The 21437-nt window shown below is 40.5% G+C and overlaps 1 protein-coding gene across 1 annotated transcript in view; it reads left to right on the top strand.

The window, feature by feature from the left end:
• The first annotated feature begins 746 nt into the window (after positions 1-746).
• The window catches only part of CWF19L2 (CWF19 like cell cycle control factor 2), a 74238-nt gene continuing 53547 nt past the window's right edge, over positions 747-21437 (top strand). The window contains exons 1-8 of the mRNA XM_064170958.1: positions 747-839; positions 11666-11776; positions 12367-12486; positions 13804-13911; positions 15501-15620; positions 17000-17093; positions 18220-18335; positions 18909-19621. Coding sequence (XP_064027028.1) covers positions 756-839; positions 11666-11776; positions 12367-12486; positions 13804-13911; positions 15501-15620; positions 17000-17093; positions 18220-18335; positions 18909-19621 — 1466 coding nt within the window. The 5' untranslated portion in view covers positions 747-755. The remainder of the gene's footprint in view (positions 840-11665; positions 11777-12366; positions 12487-13803; positions 13912-15500; positions 15621-16999; positions 17094-18219; positions 18336-18908; positions 19622-21437) is intronic.

Below are 21437 nucleotides of genomic sequence, written 5' to 3'. Positions count from 1 at the left end.
TTGAAGTTTAGTGAGACTAAATGCAAGGTCATGCACCCAGGTGAGAACAATCTTCATTATTAATACAGGATGAGGGACGGTGTGGTAGAGACCAGCCCTGCGGAAAAGGTCTTGGGGCTGCCAATGGATAGAAAGCTGGACATGAGCCAACAGTGTGCGCTTGCAGCCCAGAGGGCCAATCACATCCTGGGCTGCATCAAGGGAAGCATGGCCAACAGAACAAGAGAGGTGACTCTGCCACTCTGCTCTGGCCAGATCTCTCCTAGAGCAGTGTGTTTAGCTCTGGGGCCCTCAACACGAGGACACAGACCCGAAGGAGTGGGTCCAGAAGAGGGACAAAAAGATAATCTGGGGGGTGGACCACCTCTCCTACAAGCACAAGCTGAGGGAGTTGGGTCTGTTCAGCTCGGAGAAGTCTCTGAGGAGACCTTGTAGTGGCCTTCCAGAACCTGAAGGGGGCCTACAGGAAAGCTGGGAAGGGCCTAGGGATGTGGTTGGGACCCCACCTCAGGAAACATTCAGCATCAGGGTTGATGGGGTCTGAGCGACCTGATCTAGTTGGGGATGTCTCTGCTGCAGGGAGGTTGGACTCTAGAGGTCCCCTGCAACGCTGCACTCTGAAGCGCTGCCAGCGACGCCCGCCCCGGCCCGCCCGGCGTTGCCAGGGACGCCGTTTACGACAGTGTCCCCTGCTCGCCGAGCGGCAGCGCTGCTGCGCGGAGCCTGCGCACTCTGCTTTCCGGGTGAGGCTGGCCATGGCGTCCGGCTTTGAGAGCCAGCGGAGCTTAGCGGCGCGCAAGGAGCAGCGGCGGCGGCAGCGGGAGGCGCTGCTGGCGCAGGTGGGGTGCCTGGCTCGGATCGGCCCGGATCAGCCTTCCTCCGGGGCCCGCTTAGTCCCTTCCCGGGTGGAGGCCGGCTGCTGGGGCACTCTTAACTTGGGCAGGGTCGGTGAGCTCCTGAAGGCAGCCCTAGCCGCGGCCTCCTACTCAGCCCCTCCAGCGGTAGCTAGAGGTGGGAGTCGCCCTGGTGGGAGCCCCGAGGGAAGTGGGGCTGCGGTACCAGGAGGGGTAGAAAGCAATCAGGAACTTAGTTTTGAGTGACAGCCACCTGAGCGTCTGCATTTTGCGTCTTGTAGCGGTATTGATGTGTTTAATATTTCATTTATGTGTTTCTGTTGATACACCTTTAAAAAGAGACAGACTTCAGTCTTCTTTGTGACTTCTTCTCTCCAGTTGTTTGTGTACATTGGTAAGACGGCTCTACCCCCACTCTCTGATCTTCTTGAGGCTGAACAGCCCCAGCACTCTGCCTTTCTTTAAAAGACACATACAAGGTAGCTCCTCCTCCTTGTCTCTAGCGTCCCCAACTTAACAAGGACAGGGAACTACTGGAGCAGGCCCAGAGGAGGGCTGCGAAGATCATCAGAAGTCTGGAGCACCTTTCCCGTAAGGACAGGCTGGGAGGATTGGGGTTGTTCAGACTGGTAAAGAGAAGGGTCTGCAGAGACTTTATTGCAGCCTTTCAGTATTTGAAGGGGGCCTGAAGGATGGCTGGAGAAGGACTTTTTACAAAGACACGTAGTGACAGGACAAGGGGTAGTGCCTTCAAACTGGAAGAAGCTAGATTTCAGTTGGATACTAGGAAGAAATTCTTCCCCATGAGTGTGGTGAGACATTGAAATGGATTTCCCAGACAAGGTGTGGAGACTTTAACCCTGGAAATATTCAAAGCCAGATTGGACAGGGCCATGAGCAATGTCAGGGGATTGGAACTAAGTGGTCTTTAAGGTTCCTTCCAACCTAGACCATTTTTCTGTGCTTCTGTGATTATGCAGGAAGGCAGTTCTAATTTTCTATATACAACAATGGGCCCAGATTTGACTTTTTGACATTCAAGACATAACAATTGGGGCATAAATAGCTCTGTAAAGATGCTGCATTATTGCTCAGACAGAAACTAATCTAGTGGTTGGACAAAGGAAGTGGGTACATAGGCATCTTACTGATTTCTGTATAATATCAAATAGCATGTGCAATCCTGGTCCCAGCATCACAAGGAGAGCTGAATAGTCTTGAGGAAAAGTGTCAGAGGTGATTTTGATACCATCTGTCCAAGGAGACTAAAGGGTTTGAGATGAGAAGTAGGCTGAAAAAAGTTAACATGAGAGAATTCTGTAAAATTATAAGTGATACAGAGCAGGGAAAAGAGAATTGCTATCTACTGTTTATTTCAGTGCAAGAACTAGATCTCTATTAAAAGATTTGCAGGTGACCAGCTTGGAGCAGACAAAAGAAATGAACTGTTGGGTGATGCACATAGAAGTTATGGGGCCTTTTGTATAGCATGTTGCAAATACTGACACTTCATTTGTATCCAGACAAGGATAGCCTAAAGGTAAATATTTATTTTGAAAGTTACTGACTGAAAAGCTACTGGGCCTCAAATTGCTGGAGGATACATGATTACTTTGCCAATTTCTCATTTTAAGCTTAACACTTTCATCTGCTTCCCTGGACTTGACTGTACATTTTTCAGCTGGCATACTAGATTGGAGTCTCAGTTTTGAGAATTACAAAGTGCTGAGAAATTCAATACATGGAAGCAAGATGAAGTATAATTATGAAACACTAGGCACTATGTTCGTACTGGCCTGTTTTCTTGTGGAGTGTAGGAAGAGGTCTTGAGACACCAAACATTGTTTTCTGCAGTATTCAACCATTAGAGGTGCTTGGTCTCTATATGGCCATTGAGAAACTTTTGCAGTATGACTTGTGTGAAGTGTGTGTGGGTAGATTTAGTAAGAGATTAATCCCATTGCATTCTAGCCAAGTCCTTGAGGTCAGAGGGGCTGAATGTGGCTGTACTTAACTCTTTAATAGAGGTGCCAATTAGGATGTCTTGCTATAGGTCTGTCACCAGACACACTAGCAGCCTGGTTTTGCTCTAGTTTGGGTTCCCTTCAAAGGGAGCAGCTGAATGCACAAATAACACCATAATTTCCCATGATTGTAGGTCAATCAATCATAGGAATCAATCATAGAATCAACCAGGTTGGAATAGACCTCCAAGATCATCCAGTCCAACCTATCACCCAGCCCTATCCAGTGAACTAGACCATGGCACTAAGTGCCTCATCCAGTCTTTTCTTGAACACCCCCAGGGACGGTGCCTCCACCACCTCCCTGGGCAGCCCATTCCAATGGGAAATCACTCTCTCTGTGAAGAACTTCTTCCTAATATCCAGCCTATACCTACCCTGGCACAACTTGAGACTGTGTCCCCTTGTTCTATTGCTGGTTGCCTGGGAGAAGAGGCCACCCCCCACCTGGCTACAATGCCCCTTCAGGTAGTTGTAGACAGTAATAAGATCACCCCTGAGCCTCCTCTTCTCCAGGCTAAACAGGCCCAGCTCCCTCAACCTCTCCTCATAGGATTTGTGCTCCAGGCCCCTCACCAGCTTTGTTGCCCTTCTCTGGACATGTTCCAGCACCTCAACATCTTTCTTGATGAGGGGCCTAGAAATGGACACAGTACTCAAGGTGTGGCCTGACCAGTGCTGAGTACAGGGGCAGAATAACCTCCCTTGTCCTGCTGGCCACACTGTTCCTGATGCAGGCCAGGATGCCATTGGCTCTCTTGGCCACCTGGGCACACTGCTGGCTCACCTTCAGCTTACTATCTATCAGTACCCCCAGGTCCCTTTCCTCCTGGCTGCTCTCCAGCCACTCAGTCCCCAGCCTATAGCGCTGCTTAGGGTTATTGTGGCCAAAGTGCAGAACCCTGCACTTGGCCTTGTTAAATGTCATCCCGTTGGCCTCTGCCCACCCATCCAGCCTGTCCAGGTCCCTCTGCAGGGCTCTCCTACCTTCCAACAGATCAACACCTGCTCCTAGCTTGGTGTCATCTGCAAACTTACTGATGCTGGACTCAATGCCCTCGTCCAGATCATCAATAAAGATATTGAACACCCGATGTAGAAACAGCCCAGTTTGCTGTAGATCCAGCTGCATTTCAGCAGTCACATGCACAAAAAACATGGTTTATTTACATGTGCAGTACAGATTCTTTATGATTGCTGGTGACAGGAACTTAACTGCAGAAATCACTGTACAGCTTTAAGAAAACACAATTGTAATTACCTAAGACAAAATACTCTCAGTAGCGCTGAGGAAGAGGACAAAGCTTGTCAATGTGTGTCTAGGACTTTGTTGTTGAATTCTTGTCCACATACTGGGTTCAAAAAATGGCTAATGTTTATACCTTGGTTTTCTGTTGTGTAAAGTGTGGGACTGGGACTGTAGCCGTATCACTAAGTGAGCTTTTTGTGGCACAAACATTCATTGATGGGCCTTTCAGACTTGATGTCTTTTGCTGGGAACAATCAACTTTGGGGCTGGGGTGGGGGGGAGTAGGCGGGAAGTGGGGTATGGTGGTGTTGGTGGGGAGAAGGTTGATTGTGGCCCAGAATAGTTAACTACTGTGATACACAAGACTAAAGGAATGTCAGGGGCACACCTGGCCCTAACCAGCTTTTCATTTTTGTTCCGTCACAAACACGGACAGCTGGGCCTCCATTCAGTTTCAGTGTATGTTTTAGACTTGGATGCTAATCAGCAGTTACACTTTCCTATTTCATAGAATCATAAAGGTTGGAAAAGACCTTTAAGATCATTGAGTCCCACTGCAACTGAACTACCATAATCACTAAACTGTATCCTGAAGTGCCACGTCTACACCTTTCTTGATCACCTCCAGGGATGGTAACTCCATCATCTCCCTGGGCAGCCTGTTCCAATGCCTCATCACTCTTTCAGTGAAGAAATTTTTCCTAATATCCAATATAAACTTCCACTGGCACAGCTTAAACCCATTTTCTCTTGTCCTATTGCTAGTTACTTGAGAGAAGTGGCCAACACAGGTCTCGCTGCAATCTCCTGTCAGGTAGTTAGTAGGGAGCAATAAGGTCTCCACTTAGCCTTTTCTTCACCAGACTAAATAACCCCAGTTCCCTCATCCACTCCTCATATGATGTGCCCTCCAAACCCCTCTCCAGCCTTGTTGCCCTTCTCTCGACACAGTGCCAGACCTCACTATCTTTCTTAAACTGTAGCACCCAGAGCTGAACACAGTATTAAAGCTGTGACCTCACCAGGGCCAAGTACAGGGACATGATCCTGCTGGATCACTACTATTGCTGGAATTTCTAATAATTGTGCTTCCATCAATGACTTTTCATCTCCTTATTCAAAGAGTAAAGGACATGTTCTGAAGTCTCTGTTATTTTTCCGAGGTGTAATCTTTCGACTTTTGAGCAGCCTAATGATGTTGTGTTAGACTCATGACATTCAGGGATTCTCTAGGGCGTTTGGGGTAACACTGAAATGTACATTAATGATCAGATATTTATCATTGCTGTTGCTTGTGGAGTTACTGTGTTCATTGCTATATGTATGTCCTGGAACTATTTGTTTTCCTTGCATTAAGAACTAGGAGTTGTACTAAGGAGTAGATATGTTGAAGGTTAGTATTTCCCCTGCTGTCTTTTCTGTGTCACAGTTTTAGACTGTGCTAGCAGGAGTATGATAAGCATTTTATCCTATTTAAGTTGATGTGGGACAAGGATAAAGAGAGTTCTTAAGCTCTGGTTCTTGATAGTTAGGATAGTGAAGAGTGTGAGTGAATGTTCACTATCTCTTTGGAAGTAATCCTCCCCAAATCACTCTTGCCGATTCCATATCCATAGTAATCAGGAGATTAAACAGATAGTAGAGTCTGAAGCAGTTACAGAAATGTATTTCCTTAGTTACTTTTATAGCAAGCTGCAGAACTGCTTCTTGTTGATTTTTGGTAAGTTTTTTTTTGTGGTTATGAACTTCTACTTGTTTTGAAGAACAAAAATACCACCTCACTAATTGATTGGGATTTATCTTTAAAATTTTGGAAACATATTCTTTTATTTGTGTAGTCTGTCCTCCCAGCTGCATTGGTAGAACCCAGCAGCTGGCAACGTTCATGGTAATGCTTGGTAATCAAATAATTAAGTGTTGACAAGCAAATTGTTATTAACCTCCAGAAATAGCACCATGTTTTGATGAATGCAATAGTACATGACACTACTGTTTTAGTTTGCAAGTTTAGAAAGAGAAAATAATCTGATAGATGTTTTGGTATTTTTTTTTTTTAACTAGCAATTCAGTTTTGAATTATTGTTGTATCTGTGCTATGACACAGTATTTCTGTACTTGAAGGTTGCTCTTCTGTTACTTGGTTGGGGTTTTTTGGTGTATGAAGTTGGAGTCTTTCACTCTCTGGTCTCTGAGAGTGATGTGATTTGACCATTCCTTGTGCAGAAAATCCAGACATTTAATTGTTGAGGATTACGGAGAGATTACAAGTTCCTCTTGATTTTTGTTTTGTTAAAGAAGTTGACAGTAGGTAAATAAGACTTCAATCACACAAATAAGACATAGTATTGAAGCAATGTAAATAAAATTACACCTTTAAATGAGTTCATTGCACTAACAAGAAATTGTGTGTTTAGTTTTATTTATTTAGATTCCTGAAAAAAAATAAGATGTGCAAGCCATTATCTTTAGAAGCATCACTTGATGCTTTTGACTTAGACTCTAGCTTCAATTTTGTTTCACATTTTAAATGTGTTAAAAAAATAAACTCTAAAATTAAACAAAAGCCAATATAGAATCAGTCAGGTTGGAAGAGAGCTCCAAGATCATCCAGTCCAACCTATCACCCATCCCTCTCCAGTATGTAACAGTATTACAGAATTCATTGTATTTGAGCTTTAAGCAAGCTGTGAAATCAGCAGGTTTTCCTGGTGAAGTTAAATTAGGTTATTTCTTCATAAAAGCGTAACCATTAGGTTGCTGCATTGATTAGTATTTGCTGAGGTGATGAACTGCTTTGGCAGTACTTTGCACTTCATTTTTTAGTGGAAAATCACAGAAATTTCTCCTTAGAAAGGAAGAGTAAAACATTTCACTTTGGGGCCCACAGAGCTGTTATTTGTTCTAAGTTGCTTCTGTGCTGTAATTCTAAGTATCCTTTTGTTCTTTTCCTTTTAAATAATTTATGAAGTGTTGCATCCCAGACTCTCTGCCAACAGAAATTAGCTTGTCAGTGTAACTATACTCAGATCTTTGAGTGATATTAGGAGAGTACCAGCACTGAGAAAAGAATACTGCCTTTTTCAAAAAAGAATTTCAGTCTTTTAACAGAGTGTCCCTGGTTTTTTTTTTATATGATGCATAGAGAGTAGTCCCAATGAGAAAGACTTTGGGGTTCTGGTTGAGGAGAAGCTCAACTTGAGCCAGAAAGTCAAGAGAGGTCATTCTCTCCCTCTGTTCTGCTCTTGTGAGGCCCTACCTGGAATACAGTGCCAGCTATTGAGGAGGTCCAGAGAAGGGCTACAAGGATGATAAGAGGGCTGGAGCACCATGAAGACAGGCTGAAAGCATTGAGGTTGTTCAGACTGGTGAAGAGAAGGATCTGGGGAGGTCTTTCAGCAGTATTCCAGTATTTGAAGGGGCCCTACAGAATAGCTGGAGAAGGACTTTGTAAAAAGGCATATAGTGGTAGGACAAGAAATAATGACTTCAAACTGGAAGAAGGTAGATTTCGATTGGACATTAGGAAGAAATTCTTCCTCATGAGTGTGACGAAACACTGGAACAGTTGCCCAGAGATGTTTTGGAGGATCCAAACTTGGAAGTGTTCAGAGCCTGATTGGATGGGCCCTTGTGCAGCGTGGTCTAGTAGGACATGTCCCTGCCCATGGCATGGGGATTGGTACTAGATGATCTTTTAGGTCACTTCCAACCCAAACTATTCTGTGTTTCTATGGGAATACATTTTTGTGAGAAGGTGACTGACGAAGATGGGTATCTTCATTGTTCTATTCTGTGTATGTTATTTATCTAGATTTACCTCTGAGAAATCCTATGCTAACATGAAGTATCTACCTACAAGCTTCCTAGTAGTAGTAGCTAGCATCTGTTTATCTGTTGTGTCTGCAGCTGTACCAGTGGAAATATTTACTGCCTTACAGATGTTTCTGACTGAAGATTGACATCTCCTGCAGTCTGCTCTTTAAATTGTACGTGTGACTGTTTAATAATGATTTTTCATCATTAGAAGCATAAATGGTGGTCATTTCAGTGACCTGTCTTCTCTGCCTTCTGGCAGGTGACAATTACAGAGCACTGACATTTCCATCTGGCATGGCACTCTCTAGAGGAGGTGGGGGTACTCTGAATCGGTTGTGATTTGGCAAGCTGCAATGGAAGCTGAGGCTTTTCTTGTGTTTCCCCTGATATTCTTCTTTGGAAGTCTCTGTGAATATAACAATAGTCAGAATACTGGAGGTAGAAAAATAGGCTAAGCATTCAGAAAAGTGTGTTATTCAGATAGAGAGCTGGGGTAAGAGGATCAGAACTTCAAGGAAGGATGTGTTCAGATTCCCTGAAGGTAAGCACTCATGTGACTGAAGCTTTCCAGCCCTGAGCTTTGGGCTAGTAGGGCCTGGGGGGTAATACAGGCCGTAGCAACCTTTCTGATAGCTGAATATTGGAATTAAAAATTAGTGGAATAATTTGTGTGATAGAATGGGAGTTGGCCCTGAAATTAGAAAGAAGAGTTCATTGTTTAGATTTTGCATGCCTTATCTTGCTATCTGAAGGACTGGGCTCACTGCTAGGTCTTCAGAACTTGTGTCACAGAAAGCTGTTGCGGAAAGGAGTTTTTCCCACACTTCTTCCTCCCCAGAGTGCACATTTTATCCTTGTGTTTAAACTGGTACCCTCGTTGACCTTGCCTGAGGAAAAGCTTGGAATCTTTATCTACAGGAAGGTGCACCTTGCTATTGGTGGAATTAATTTTGTGTCAGGATGGTTCTTGAAGTGGCTTCCTCTGGGGCTGGAGGGTAGATACAGACCTGGGAAAGGAAGATGATGGGAATATGCAAGGAGAAGTGTACAGAGGAGAGGTGTAGGAATGTAGCCCTGCCATTAAGTGGTGGGTAGCCATTGGAGCAGCTTGGCTGTTGCTCTCTGCATTGGATGTTTTTGTCACGCTGTATTGATCTGGTGGTGTGCTGTAGTTTCTTCTATTTGCTTGTTGGAGATAAAGGGATTTTTTTTTTCTTTCCAATGGAGAAATTGTCTACTGAGTGGTGATGATTGTCATCTGAAGAACTAGAGTTTGACCAGAGTTAAACATTGGAAATTGCATGGTTTCTTTAGTGGCACAAACAGTTTTTTTCTGGCCTTGGTGAGAGCTGGAATGGAAAATAGAATTGGCCTCAGGAAAGAGAGCAGGTCAGCTTTGCTGTGAGCTAGGGAGGAAGTGTTTTAGCCTGCCTCCCTAGTTGACAACCCTCCATCCCTTCTGGACATATTGGAGAAACTGTTGTGTAATAACCTCCTTTTATTGTGTGACCTGGACCTTGGCTGTTGACAGTGCCTTTGATCTTTTCTGCTTCTTACTGGGATGATATGATACAACTTTTACAGCATTTGGAGTTTGTATCTGCAGTCTTATTAGGGGGATGTTTGGAGCAAATTTGAATCCTCATTTAGCAAATGCTGTTGTCAGCAGACACACAGGCTGGCCTTAATGACCTGTTTAATGAAAACCAGAAAGCACTTTCTCTGAACTTCATTTATTTCCCAATTCAAATGGGGCTGTGAAATGCACAACTCTTTGGCCTGCTTGTGCTGAAGAATACTAAGTTTGGCTCTCTTCACCTTGGGAAACATTGCTAGCATGTTGCTGGGGAATAATTATTATTTTTATAGCACCTTTTATGATCCGTTGTGTTCATGTGTGGTGTGCACAGCCATTTGTATAAATAATGCATTACTTTGAAATGGTATTTGAGAAATGTAGCATTCTATATTTAGGAAGAAAATTTTATTGCTTTGGTGACTTAAAATGTTAAGTACTTGTTTGTAAAGAGGAAGGGATTAATTCTTGGGTTTTTGTGGTATCATAAACTATTAGTGAACCTTAATGTGAATGAACTACTTGAACTTCTCTGGGTGAAGAGATGAAACTGTAAGAGTTTGCTTTCACACCGTAGAATGGTAAGTCTGACAGGAGAGCTAGTTTTTCTTTTCTGTATTTTATAAGGTGCTAGTAAGCTCTGCAGCATCATTATAAGTAGAAAGGTAGGGTTTGAAGCTAATAAGGTAGTGTAGACAGATTTTCTTCCTCCTCCCCAACTTAAATTAATTATGTATATGTGTGAAGGGAGTCCATTCACCAACAGTAAAAATTAATACTGTAATTTGATGGTAGAGGGAGCTAGATATTTTTTAGGGATAGAACGGATCACAGGGTAACACTGCTAACTCTACAGTCTTATGTTGAAACTATAATTCAGGAGAAAATACATCTTCTTTTGTATTTTAAATCTCTAGGCAGCTTTCTCTTTATTTTGCATGCATATATTGTTAAGAATCTTCTATATTTTCTACCTTTGTTTAAGAAGAAGCAAACTTCCACCTGGTGCTGGACTCTTTAACAGTCTGATGGCATTGCTGCTACAGATTGATCTTGCTCAGTCTTGTTTCATTTAGTATTCAGGAGACAACAGTCTGCAGTTTGATGATGATTTCTAGTAATTCTGTGTTCGGAATATGTATTTGTATTCCTCAGCCAAAATGGTGATCCACCTCTTTTGTTCAAAACATGTATCTCAATTACCTAAATACTTGCCTGTATTTTTTATGTTTATTCTTAGATCTAATAAAATGTAAAAGCACTTTGGATGAAATGAAATTAAGATTATAAATAATGTATGTTTGTACTGTTGGTAACATGAAGAAAATAGTAATTTTATTTAAAATACACTGGTTACTGTAGAGAAGCATAAGAGGCTAAATCTTTGTAGATAGGCAAAGAGCATATTAAAAGACAGGATGACAAGTTGATCTTGATAGGCCTTTATTTCAGTCATTTATAGATTTATATGCTGAAGACCTGATAAGGGGACGGGAGATATTTCTCAACTGAAAATGAAATGAGGATATGCAGAAAGCCTGTCCTTTTTCCAGTCTAAATACTTGCAACAGGTTTTGTGTTTACTTGTTTTAGCAAATAAATTTGAAGTATGTTTTTGTCCTGTTTTTTGCATCTAGAACTATATTCAAGTTGCCTTTAAGCTCCAGTCTTTCATCTGTGTTCAGTTACAAGCTTAACATTTGTGTATGTGTGGCTTGTAGACATTTTGTGATTTGCCTCCCTGAGATTATTACCTTTCACTTGCCCTTGAATGTGAAATGCTTAACTACTTTATTTTAATCAGATTCATGTATTTTTAAGACAGAAGGGCAGTCATTGTCTGTGTGGACTGAAAATACAGTCAGTGATGTCTGCGTGAGCTTTTGAAGGTTTTGTCCCGGATGGATAGATGTCTTAGGGTGTCCAGAGTTAGCCAGGGAGCTCTCTGGATCATAGAGAAGTAGAAGGAAGTATACCTGCATTTTTTTTGAGCCCTGGATGGTAATTAAGAAATATTTTCCTTGCAGTCTTCTAAAAGGAAATGTTCTCAGCACTGTGTTTGATTGTGTCAGTGCAGCTTACATAACAGTTGTGTCTGTCACTAAATGCTACTTCACTGGTTATTTTTCTTCTCTGTTCATCTTAGGCCAAAATTAGTTATGAAAAGGAGCAGAGGCACAAGCTCCTAAAGCATCTTCGGGGTGAAGATACGTGGATGCTTGCTGATGTGAACGAACGTGTGGAACAACTGGAAAAGGTGACCCAAGTGTAAATTATGGAACTGTGTTAATATCTTTATGGCATGTTCATATGAACAGAATTCTTTGAGGGCTCTAAGATGATATTTACAGCCCTCTTGGTTTCTGAATTCTTGATGCTTTGATATTAGCCTTTTTAAAGTGAAAACAATCTTTTACTCACAAGAAGAAGAATATCTGTCATTTAGGTACAGCTTTAATTTTTGGCAAAAGCAGGAGAGCAAATGCTTCCAGACTAAAGTTGTGCCTTGGGAAGAAATCTGTGTAGATACTTTGTCAAAGGACAGATGCGTAGTGATGCAGCGATTCTGGAGGAAGATTTCACTGAAATAAGCACAGAGTAGATGATGTTATATGTATAGTTGTGCCTTCATTCCCATGAAAAAGATTGAGGGGAGGATAGAAAGTCAATTTTGGATGTGAGACATGCCCTCCTCATTCCACCACCAATAGTATGGTTGGAGTAAATGTAGCTATGTCCAGCTGTGTATGTTTTATCTTTTTCATTATGGTTTGGTAAGTGGGTTTGTGATTGCTTTTCTTATATGTGGGTGATTTGCTTTATTCATTTACAAACATTTACTTATAGGAGCATTCTGTGCAGAAAAAAAAGAAAAAGGATAAGCATTCAAAAAAAGCTAAGAAAGAAAAGAAGAAGAGTAAGAAACAGAAATCTGAAAAGAAGGATGACTTACTTGATAGTTCTTCAGTAAGTAAGCAACTTCAAATGCTTCAATGGACATTTTTGAAATGTGCACCATTTTAATGTCTTTGGGTACACATCATAAACAAAATAAAGACTCATTCTTAACATTTTCTGTTGGGAAAAACTGTGACAGTTTGTCTTTTTAATATGCCAAATATTAAATCAATTGAAAAGATGCTGTTATCTGAATGCTTGCTAATTGAATTCACTTATTAGAAACTAAGGCACTTATAGTTTGTCAGTCAGGAAAAAAATCCTTATTCTAGGATAGAATGGAAAAATTCCTAGGTTCCCTGTGTCAGTATATAGCAGAATGATGTAGCTAAAAATGCAGATACTTTGCTTTCATTTTGAACATGAGTTACTGCTGCCATTTTCTGGGGATATTTCAATCGTGGAAACTCCCAGCAACATGGGAGTTGTCTGTGGGTCTGAAGGAAGGCTCAAATTTCTGAATTTCAGTCTGTAAATGGATGCCTACATGTTGAGGGGTAGTCTGATAAAACAGTACAGAAACTGCTTTATAAATCTAAGTGCTGCTTTCTGGCTGCATTTTTGTATAAAATCTTGCTAGCAAATCACTTAGCACTGGGATATTTTTCTTTTCAGAGGATCTCTTTTATTGAGTGAAGGAACATCACACTGCAAGTATGATGACATTTATTTGCCAGGAAAAGATAGCAGAGGTGAACTATGCTTTTCCCTGTGGGAAGTGATGTAAGGCACATGTCCCATATTTCCCATGAGAGTCATCAAAACCCTCAGATCACATCCATGAGCCTTAGGATACAATCCTGGCTGATACCTTTTTAAACCTTTACAAAGTAAACCTGACATGTTCATCTAAATAGCAAAGAAACTTTGTTCAGTGGAGTTCTATTTGCTTCAAGTGTAAAATCAATGTTTGCAAGTACAAATGTGGGAAGTTAGACGATAGGAGGAAACAGCATCTACAGTGCTTGATATTGTACTATTATTGATTTTTTAAAATGTAAAACATACTCAGTAATTAATTTAAATGTTTATTTTGCCTGATTTTTTTCAATGCCATAAAAACAACTGTTGGTTTTATTCTGAAATTTTTAACTTTTGTCTTGCTTACGTACTGTGATGTGCACATGAAATGTTATGGAGTGTTCTGATCACAAAGGAATGATCTCCTCTGGGAATATCAATATTTTGGTTTTATTATCAGTATTTTAAAATAATAACTTTATATTAATCATGCTAATCAAGATCAATTTTCATTATCAATATACTTGATAAGTATAGCAATATATGTATGTTAAGCTGTTGTTTACATAAAACTCTTGTTTTCAGGATTCCTCAGTTGAGTGGGTTGAATCAAATGTGTTGCAGCCAGATAACACAGAAAAGGCTTGGAAGGTCAACAAGCAGTCACATGCGGTGGAAGAGCCTTCCCAGCAGGTGAGCAGTCTGATATCCACTCCAGAAATAGATTCAGCATGACCAAATGTGAAATGTGCTTAGATTTCTTGACAGCTCTTTTGCAGTGTATTAAACAAAACCTATTTTACAGACAAAGAAATATAAATCCTTATGTCTGTCATGATAATTTATACTGCAAAACCATTTTCAAAAGCATTTATTGTGTAATGTGTGCTATGGACCTGTCTGTTTTCAAACTGAGAGTGTGCTTTTGAAAAGAATTTCATGGTCATCCCTACTTCCTGTATTTTGGCTCACATTATGAAGAAGTCTTGGAGCATATAAATCTGTTTCCTTTTGAATTAAACTAAATTAGAAGATAGGTTCTCAAGGTGCACCTAAGGTGCTCCATGGGACTGGTCTTGGACTAGTCCAGAGTGTGCTTATGTACAAAAAATAAAAAATCCTCAAACCTAAAAAAACTAAGTCAAGCCCCACAAAATTCCCCAAACCACAGATTCAAAGCTTGTATACAGAAGTCAGAACCAGGCTTTTTTTGGTGCTCCCCAGTTGCAGAACTAGAGGCAGCAAGCAGGAACTAAAATATACGAGTTTGACCGCCAGAAAACAGTGTTTTACTGAGGGGGGTGACAGGCAGTGGCATGGGCGGTTGGACCAGATGACCTCTAGAGGTCCCATGCACATCCAGTTCTGTCGATCTATGTTGCTTGCTAATGTTAGCATAGGGTACTATTAAGTCACTTGAAGGCAAATTATTTTTCAATTCCTTAGAGGACATCCAAGAAGCAGATTGCTGCATTTTACCTGTGAAACTCTCCGATGTGTTGCCTAATACAATTTTTAAATAGCAGAGAGTGTGTGACATGTAGCAAGTCAGACTCAAACCCTGCTGAAGATAGAAGAATCTTCTGCAAGGACACATTTCAGAACGAGTACAATCTTGTTATTTCAGTTGTGATACTATCCACAGAAGTGTTCCAAATGCTTGTTTTATGGCATGTACATCATTGCTTTTTTTTTTTTTGAGGCTTCATGTTTTGTATAGGTTTATCTAGGGGTTTTATGTGCTACTTCTCTTCAGACAATAATCCTTATTTTAAAAATGTCCTCAGTTGGGCTTAGGCTTTGTAAACGCAGTTTTCTGCCTGTTATTGTGGATACTGTTCACAGAACTTAGAGTGAAGTTGGTGCCTAGATATCCAGGGTTTGGGCTGTGCTCCATTATGATTGCAGATGTTGTATACAGTAAGAGGTCATGAAGTCAGAATTAGGAAGAGGGAAAGGAACTGGTCCAGACATACCGTGTTCATTTAAGCACATAATAAGCAGTCTGTACAGTTTTCATGTTTACTTGTCTTAAGTACACGGTGAAGATGTGTCTCTAATTACAGAAAGACATGACTTAGTTTGTGTAAATGATTTTTAAAGATTTGAAAGATGGAAATTCTTAAAATCATATTTACTTTTCATTATAATATTTAATACATGTTTGTAAAACCTATGCTGTTTATTCTAGGTAACATTTGCCAGTTGCACTGGTTGGATTTGTACCTAAGCCATGTTTTTGTTGAAAATATGAACACCAATTCTTTGTGTTTGTTTTAAAGAGAGAAGAATGGATGAATTTAGATTTCATGTTATTAAAAACCACATCAGCAGCAGCTGTCAAAGGTGAAAGAAACAAAGATAAAGTGTTGGAGCGTCAGAAAGCTCAAGAACTTGAGCAGGTAGGAGAAATTAATATGTTCACCTTTTTCTACATGTTACTAAATCTGTATGATGAATGAACCAATGAATTAGTTCAAATACAAGTCTGTATAGTTTTAAACTTGATTCCTGTTGTGTTGTGTGATAGCAGTTTTTAATTTAACTGATTCTAGTTTGGATGGGAAGGGCTCATACGATAGGCTTATCTTGTGGAGAAAAGATTTGAAGCTATCTTCTAGGTTTTATTAGTGCTGAGTTCTTTAGTATTTGAAGGGCTCAGTAACAATGACAGACTGTTGGTGTGGCCTTCTGCCCAGTGGTGTGTGTATGAAAGGAACATCATTGTTTGTGTGATAAAAGCTAACTTAAATAACTGTGTTAAAGCCTACGGTACTGTGGCTTCTTTGTTCCTGATGAGAGAATTCTGAGCTGTTGCTGTGCCTTTTGTGCCAGTTTTGCATGAACATGTAGGTGGTCAGAATCTGACTGGAGAAGGGGTTTCTTTTAATAAATTAGTTCTGTGGCTGGCTACTTTCTTTGTTCATTTAGCTCCTTAAATAAGCTGATCTGAAAACATAGTTGTCCTCATGTCTCACAGTAGGCCATTTGTTGCTGTTAGGTTTTCCAGTTAGTTATGTTGTGGCTAGGAAGCAAATTGACCTGAAATGCAGTTCTTATCTAGTATGCAATGCTTTGTGGTTTTGTTTATTTGTTTTGGTTTTTTTTGATGAAAGATTAATCTTTTTTATTTTATTCCCCCCACGTAGTTTTTTGCTGAACAATTTTTCCTGTTCTGTTGAAGAACCATTTAATATGGAATTCTTAAATCTCTAGAATGTTGGAATGCATTATGTGGTTAATGACAAGTTATATGTATTCTTGATCCTAGAAGAATATGACTTACATAGATGGTCCAACTCAACCATTTGCTTTCCATACATGTTTATACTGTTGGGTGTTCCACATCAGAGTATCTGTCCTTACTTTGGTATTCAGAACAATGTGCACAGGAGATACATCTGGTATGCCACTGGTGGTGAAGAGTTTATGATGTAACAGAAACATTAAAAATTCACTCAGTGCTGGAGTGCCTGGGTCAACCTTTCTCTCTAGTAGGCTTCTTTGCCTGCTTCCAGAGAAGTCAGTTGAGAGAATCAATAAGTGAAGTAGAACTCAGAGACCCTGTAACAGCAGTGCTTCAAAAATGAATATTTCTGTTACACTGGTAATGCAGTTAAACACTAAAATTGTTAATGTGTAAGAATAATTCGATAGCTTTGGCACAGCACAAGTTATGAGTAAGCTGTTCTGTTTCCTGTTATGTCTCAGAAAATTTATCAGTTACTCTAGAAAATACAAACCATATGCTATGCACACATTAAAATAATTTCTGGTTTAGGCTGTGCTGTCTGAGAGAGAACTCAATCCCTACTGGAAAGATGGGGGTACAGGTTTGCCACCAGAGAAGGATGAAGCAGCTTCAATTAAGAAAGGTAAACAGCAACTTTTAGTAATAATCTTAAATTTCTGTCTCCAGGCTCTGGTCTCTGTGTTGCTAACAAATTACTGATAATGTTGATGTATAGAGGGTATCAATAACGTGTAATAAAATAATATTTGGATGAAATTTTGATAGTGAATATCAGGTTAATATTAGAGTCTGTTGGTTTGTAGAACTTATTTTCACTGTTTTTAAATCTCAAGTGGTTTGACCTACTACAGGAGAATTCTCCATTTTGAACTAATTAAGGGAAAGCATGATTTAACCAAGACAAGATAAATTGTTGTCATTTCATTTGGTTCCTTTCATTCCATTACACAAATTATAGTTTTAAAAGAATTCAACCACAGAAGTCTGAGTCACATGAAAATGAAGTACATTACAGATGCACTTTGTGAAAAATACTATTTCTGTGACCTTTTCACTTCTTTCTTTACACTAGAGTTATCCAGCCTATTTTCAGCAAGATCAGTTAGAAAACGTTTTTCATAATGTCATGAAGTGTTTATTTTGTGATAAGAAGGGTCCTTGTATTCTGTCAACAGGGAACAGTAGGGTCCCTGGCTTTTCTCTTTGTGAACCTTTCCCTGTGCACTGTCTGTCGTGGAAACCATTAGCCTCATGCTCTCTTCTAAGAGTCACAGAGGTCTGTGATCTCTAAGAGGTGACAGGCATCAGTATGTGTCCTGAATGTTAAGACCTCCATTAGCTTCTCAAATGGAAAGCAATAGGCAGTCATTAGTTTTCTGGAGAGGTGAATGGACTTATTTTTATGTAAGTGGTGTGCCAAAGAACGGGCAAATAACGTGGAAACAGTAAGAAGATTCTTTAATTTTGTAAAACTACCTGACAGCTTCTCATAGGGCACTCTTGCCTTGGAAACTGCTTGTTTGTGTTTTGCGATAAAATGAAGAAACTTGAATTAAATCAGTGGTATTACACGAAAATCAACTTATAAAAACATGTAATTGTATTATGATGATCTTTCAAATTTAATTTTTTTTGCACATCTTGAATTTTTAAAATAAGTTTAGGTAAAGATTTAATGTCACTTAGAGAATGAAGTTAAATAACTACTGACATGAAAAGCTACCACCTCCAATTATTTTCTACTTTAGTTACAGCTGTAGAAGATGCTGGATTAAGCTGGTTACGAAAATCATACCAAAGGATGAAGGAGCAGGCTGAGAGGGAGAAACGAGATTTTGAGGAAATCGTAGCTGAGAGATATGGGGTAAGAAGCAGCAGTTACATTTTAATTTTTGCATTTGTAATAAATGCTTAGAAATGGTTACTTTTATGGTAGAGACACAAATACTTCATATGTATTGTAAGACATAATGAAAGTAAGAAGAATCATCATCTGAAGTATTTCCAAAGTGACAAAGAGTTTAAAGCCACCTAGCCTTTTATACACAAACCGTATGAGGAGAGGCTGAGGGAGCTGGGGTTGTTTAGTCTAGAGAAGAGGAGGCTCGGAGGGACCTCATTGCTGTCTACAACTACCTGAAGGGACATTGTAGCCAGGTGGGGGTTGGTCTCTTCTCCCAGGCAACCAGCAATAGAACAAGGGGACACAGTCTCAAGTTATGCCGGGGAAAGTATAGGCTGGATGTTAGGAGGAAGTTCTTGCCAGAGAGAGTGATTTGCCATTGGAATGGGCTGCCCAGGGAGGTGGTGGAAGCACCATCCCTGGAGGTCTTCAAGAAAAGACTGGATGAGGCACTTGGTGCCATGGTCTAGTTGACTGGATAGGGCTGGGTGCTAGGAGCAATATAACTTTTTTTTTTTTATTTCTGTCTTGCAGTCAATGGAGATATTTCAGTCACGATTAGAAGAGGCTGAAAAAGTTGCATCCAGAAAGAAAGATTCTAATAGAACTGGAAGATGGAATAGAAGTTACTATTCCAAAGGTGAGAAAGAGAAGACAGAGCAGCATGTGAAAAAGCAGACGAGAGATGAAGATGATAGGAACACGTGTTGGAACTATACTAGTGAGAAGTATGGCAAGAGACAGGCACAAGAAGACAAAGGTTATGAAAGAGATACGTCAAGAGAAGACCAAGGACATAGACACAGTAGCACAGACTCAGTAGCGAGAGACTACAGCTCCAAAGCAGAAAAAGACTCTGATCTAAAACGAAGTTGGGAAAAAGGTTTGTCTCTAAGCAACATGAAACAAAAATTTCTGAAACCCTCTGATGACGATTTATCATCTTACAGTGCATCTAGAGACTACAAGTCACAGCAGTCCTCTTCCAGAGTGCCAGATCACATCTCTTTGAGCAGTCGTTTCCAAAAACCTAGTGAGGATACTGCACTGTGGACCAAAACACACACAGAAGATACCAATGAGAAATTAATGTCTGATGAGAAGTCATCAGGTAGTAGGGAAAAAACTGATGACAGTAGTTGGCGAAGAACTTCAAGTGATGAGAAAGAGAAGTCACCACAGGAGTACCTGAGTGATATACCTGAGAAGAAACAAAAGTTAACTGGCAGTAAACCAGCATTTTCTAGGTATTTTACAAATGTCTTTTCTTGTCTTTTATTTGCTGTATTTTTCATGGCAAAGTATATTGGAAACTCTATGTTCTTTGTGCCAGTGTTACATCAGATCTCCTTAATTAGAAGGAGGCTAGCCTTCCAGCCTAGGGGTGGCTAAAATGAGCCTCTGTAGAAGTAATGAACATCCTGTACTTGCCCTGTCTCCTCAGTTCAAGAGCTGTTTATGATAGATTATCTTCTGCTTCATTATAAATGGTCATTCAGACTGCAGTAAAACTGGCCTTTTGGTCAAAAACTCTGCAAAATGGTATCTTAACTGTTGTTGAATTTATAAAAGACAGGCTTGAAATATTAGAAAATGCTGACTAAAACCCAGCTAATTAATACAGTAGGGATAAATTTGCCACCAGTGAGACAAACTCATGCTAAAGTAGTAGCATATGAAAAATAGTAGAAGGTATTGATTAGAAAAGTGAATTTTCTTTGAAAAAGAGGAAAAACTGAATAGGAGAGGGAAGGGTAACACAAACGTGTAGTGTGATAAGGAGTGGTGGTCAGAAAAGTTGTAGACAAGTGAGCTTTTGCTCTGTTCAAGGCCACCTGTATTACCAGCTTGCTGATTCTTCGAGTGAGTAGTGTGCTTATTACTGTGAACGCTTTCCTTCAGATCTTCCCATAATAGGTAGGCATGTGCAGAAGTATCCCCCCCCCCCCCACTTTAGAAATCACCCAGACTAGACTCAGCTGGCTCTGGAAATATGAATGAAGCTTATATTTACAGCTAGCACAATATACAAGCAGATATTTACAGTATATACAATTATAGACAGAAATATACAAGGTAAAAGGTAATACAGAAACACAACTCCCCTCCCAGAAACCTGAGTCCCCAGGAGGAGCTCTCAACCACCCCTTCACCTTCCCCCTACTCCTCTCAACCTTACCCCAGTCCCAAGGAAGAATAGAGGTTCGGCCAAGAGGTTAAGAAGCAAAGTGGGTTAGCCCAAAATGGAGGGTGAAATTAGAGAGATGCAGTTCAGCCAGCAGCCCCAGCGAGAGTGATGCCGAGTGTGAGTTATCAGATGTTTTTATTTCTTGTTCCCATACTTCTCGGCAAGACTGTGAGCGAAGTAGACGTCACCATTGTTTTCCTTTCACAGCCTGTAATCTAGTTTTTCTCACCAAAATATTCTACCCTGCTTCAAGCTAGGACAGTCAAGATGGTGATTTAATTGCTTGAGGAAACTGGACAAGTAAATGCTCTTGGTGATCAGATGTAAGAAGGATGATTTTAATTGGAAGCGATACTTGATGAATCTCATGAAGGTGTAATTCCTTCTTTCTTAAATGCTTGTGTCAGTTATTTGCAGAAAAACTTCTTATAGCAGGATTATGAATTTAATGTTTAATTGTTAGATTCTTGAAACTATACCTTGAGTGTATTTATTTTATTTAAAACAATTCCATCACAGATTCCTAGAACGGTCATCTAGTCCAGCCCTCTCTGCAGTCAGTAGGGACATCCTCAACTAGACCAAACTGCCCAGAGCCCCATTGAGCCTCACCTTGAATATCTCCAGAGATGGAGCCCCAGCCACCTCTTTGGGCAACCTATTCCAGTCTTCCACCACCCTCGTAGTAAAGAACCTGTTCCTAACATCCAGTCTAAATCTGCTCCTCTATAGTTTGAAGCTGTTGCCACTTGTCCTATGACTACAGGCCTTTGTAAATAGTCTCTCATCATCCTTCTTGTAGGCCTCATTCAGGTACTGGAAGACTGCTTTTAGGTCTCCCTGGAGCCTTCTCTAGGCTGAACAACCCCAGATTC

The sequence above is a fragment of the Pogoniulus pusillus genome, chromosome 3 (genome assembly GCF_015220805.1).
Source record: "Pogoniulus pusillus isolate bPogPus1 chromosome 3, bPogPus1.pri, whole genome shotgun sequence".
Classification (NCBI taxonomy): Eukaryota; Metazoa; Chordata; class Aves; order Piciformes; family Lybiidae; genus Pogoniulus; species Pogoniulus pusillus.
Note: the sequence above shows the minus strand (reverse complement) of the source record. Positions and strands in the feature narration are given on the sequence as shown.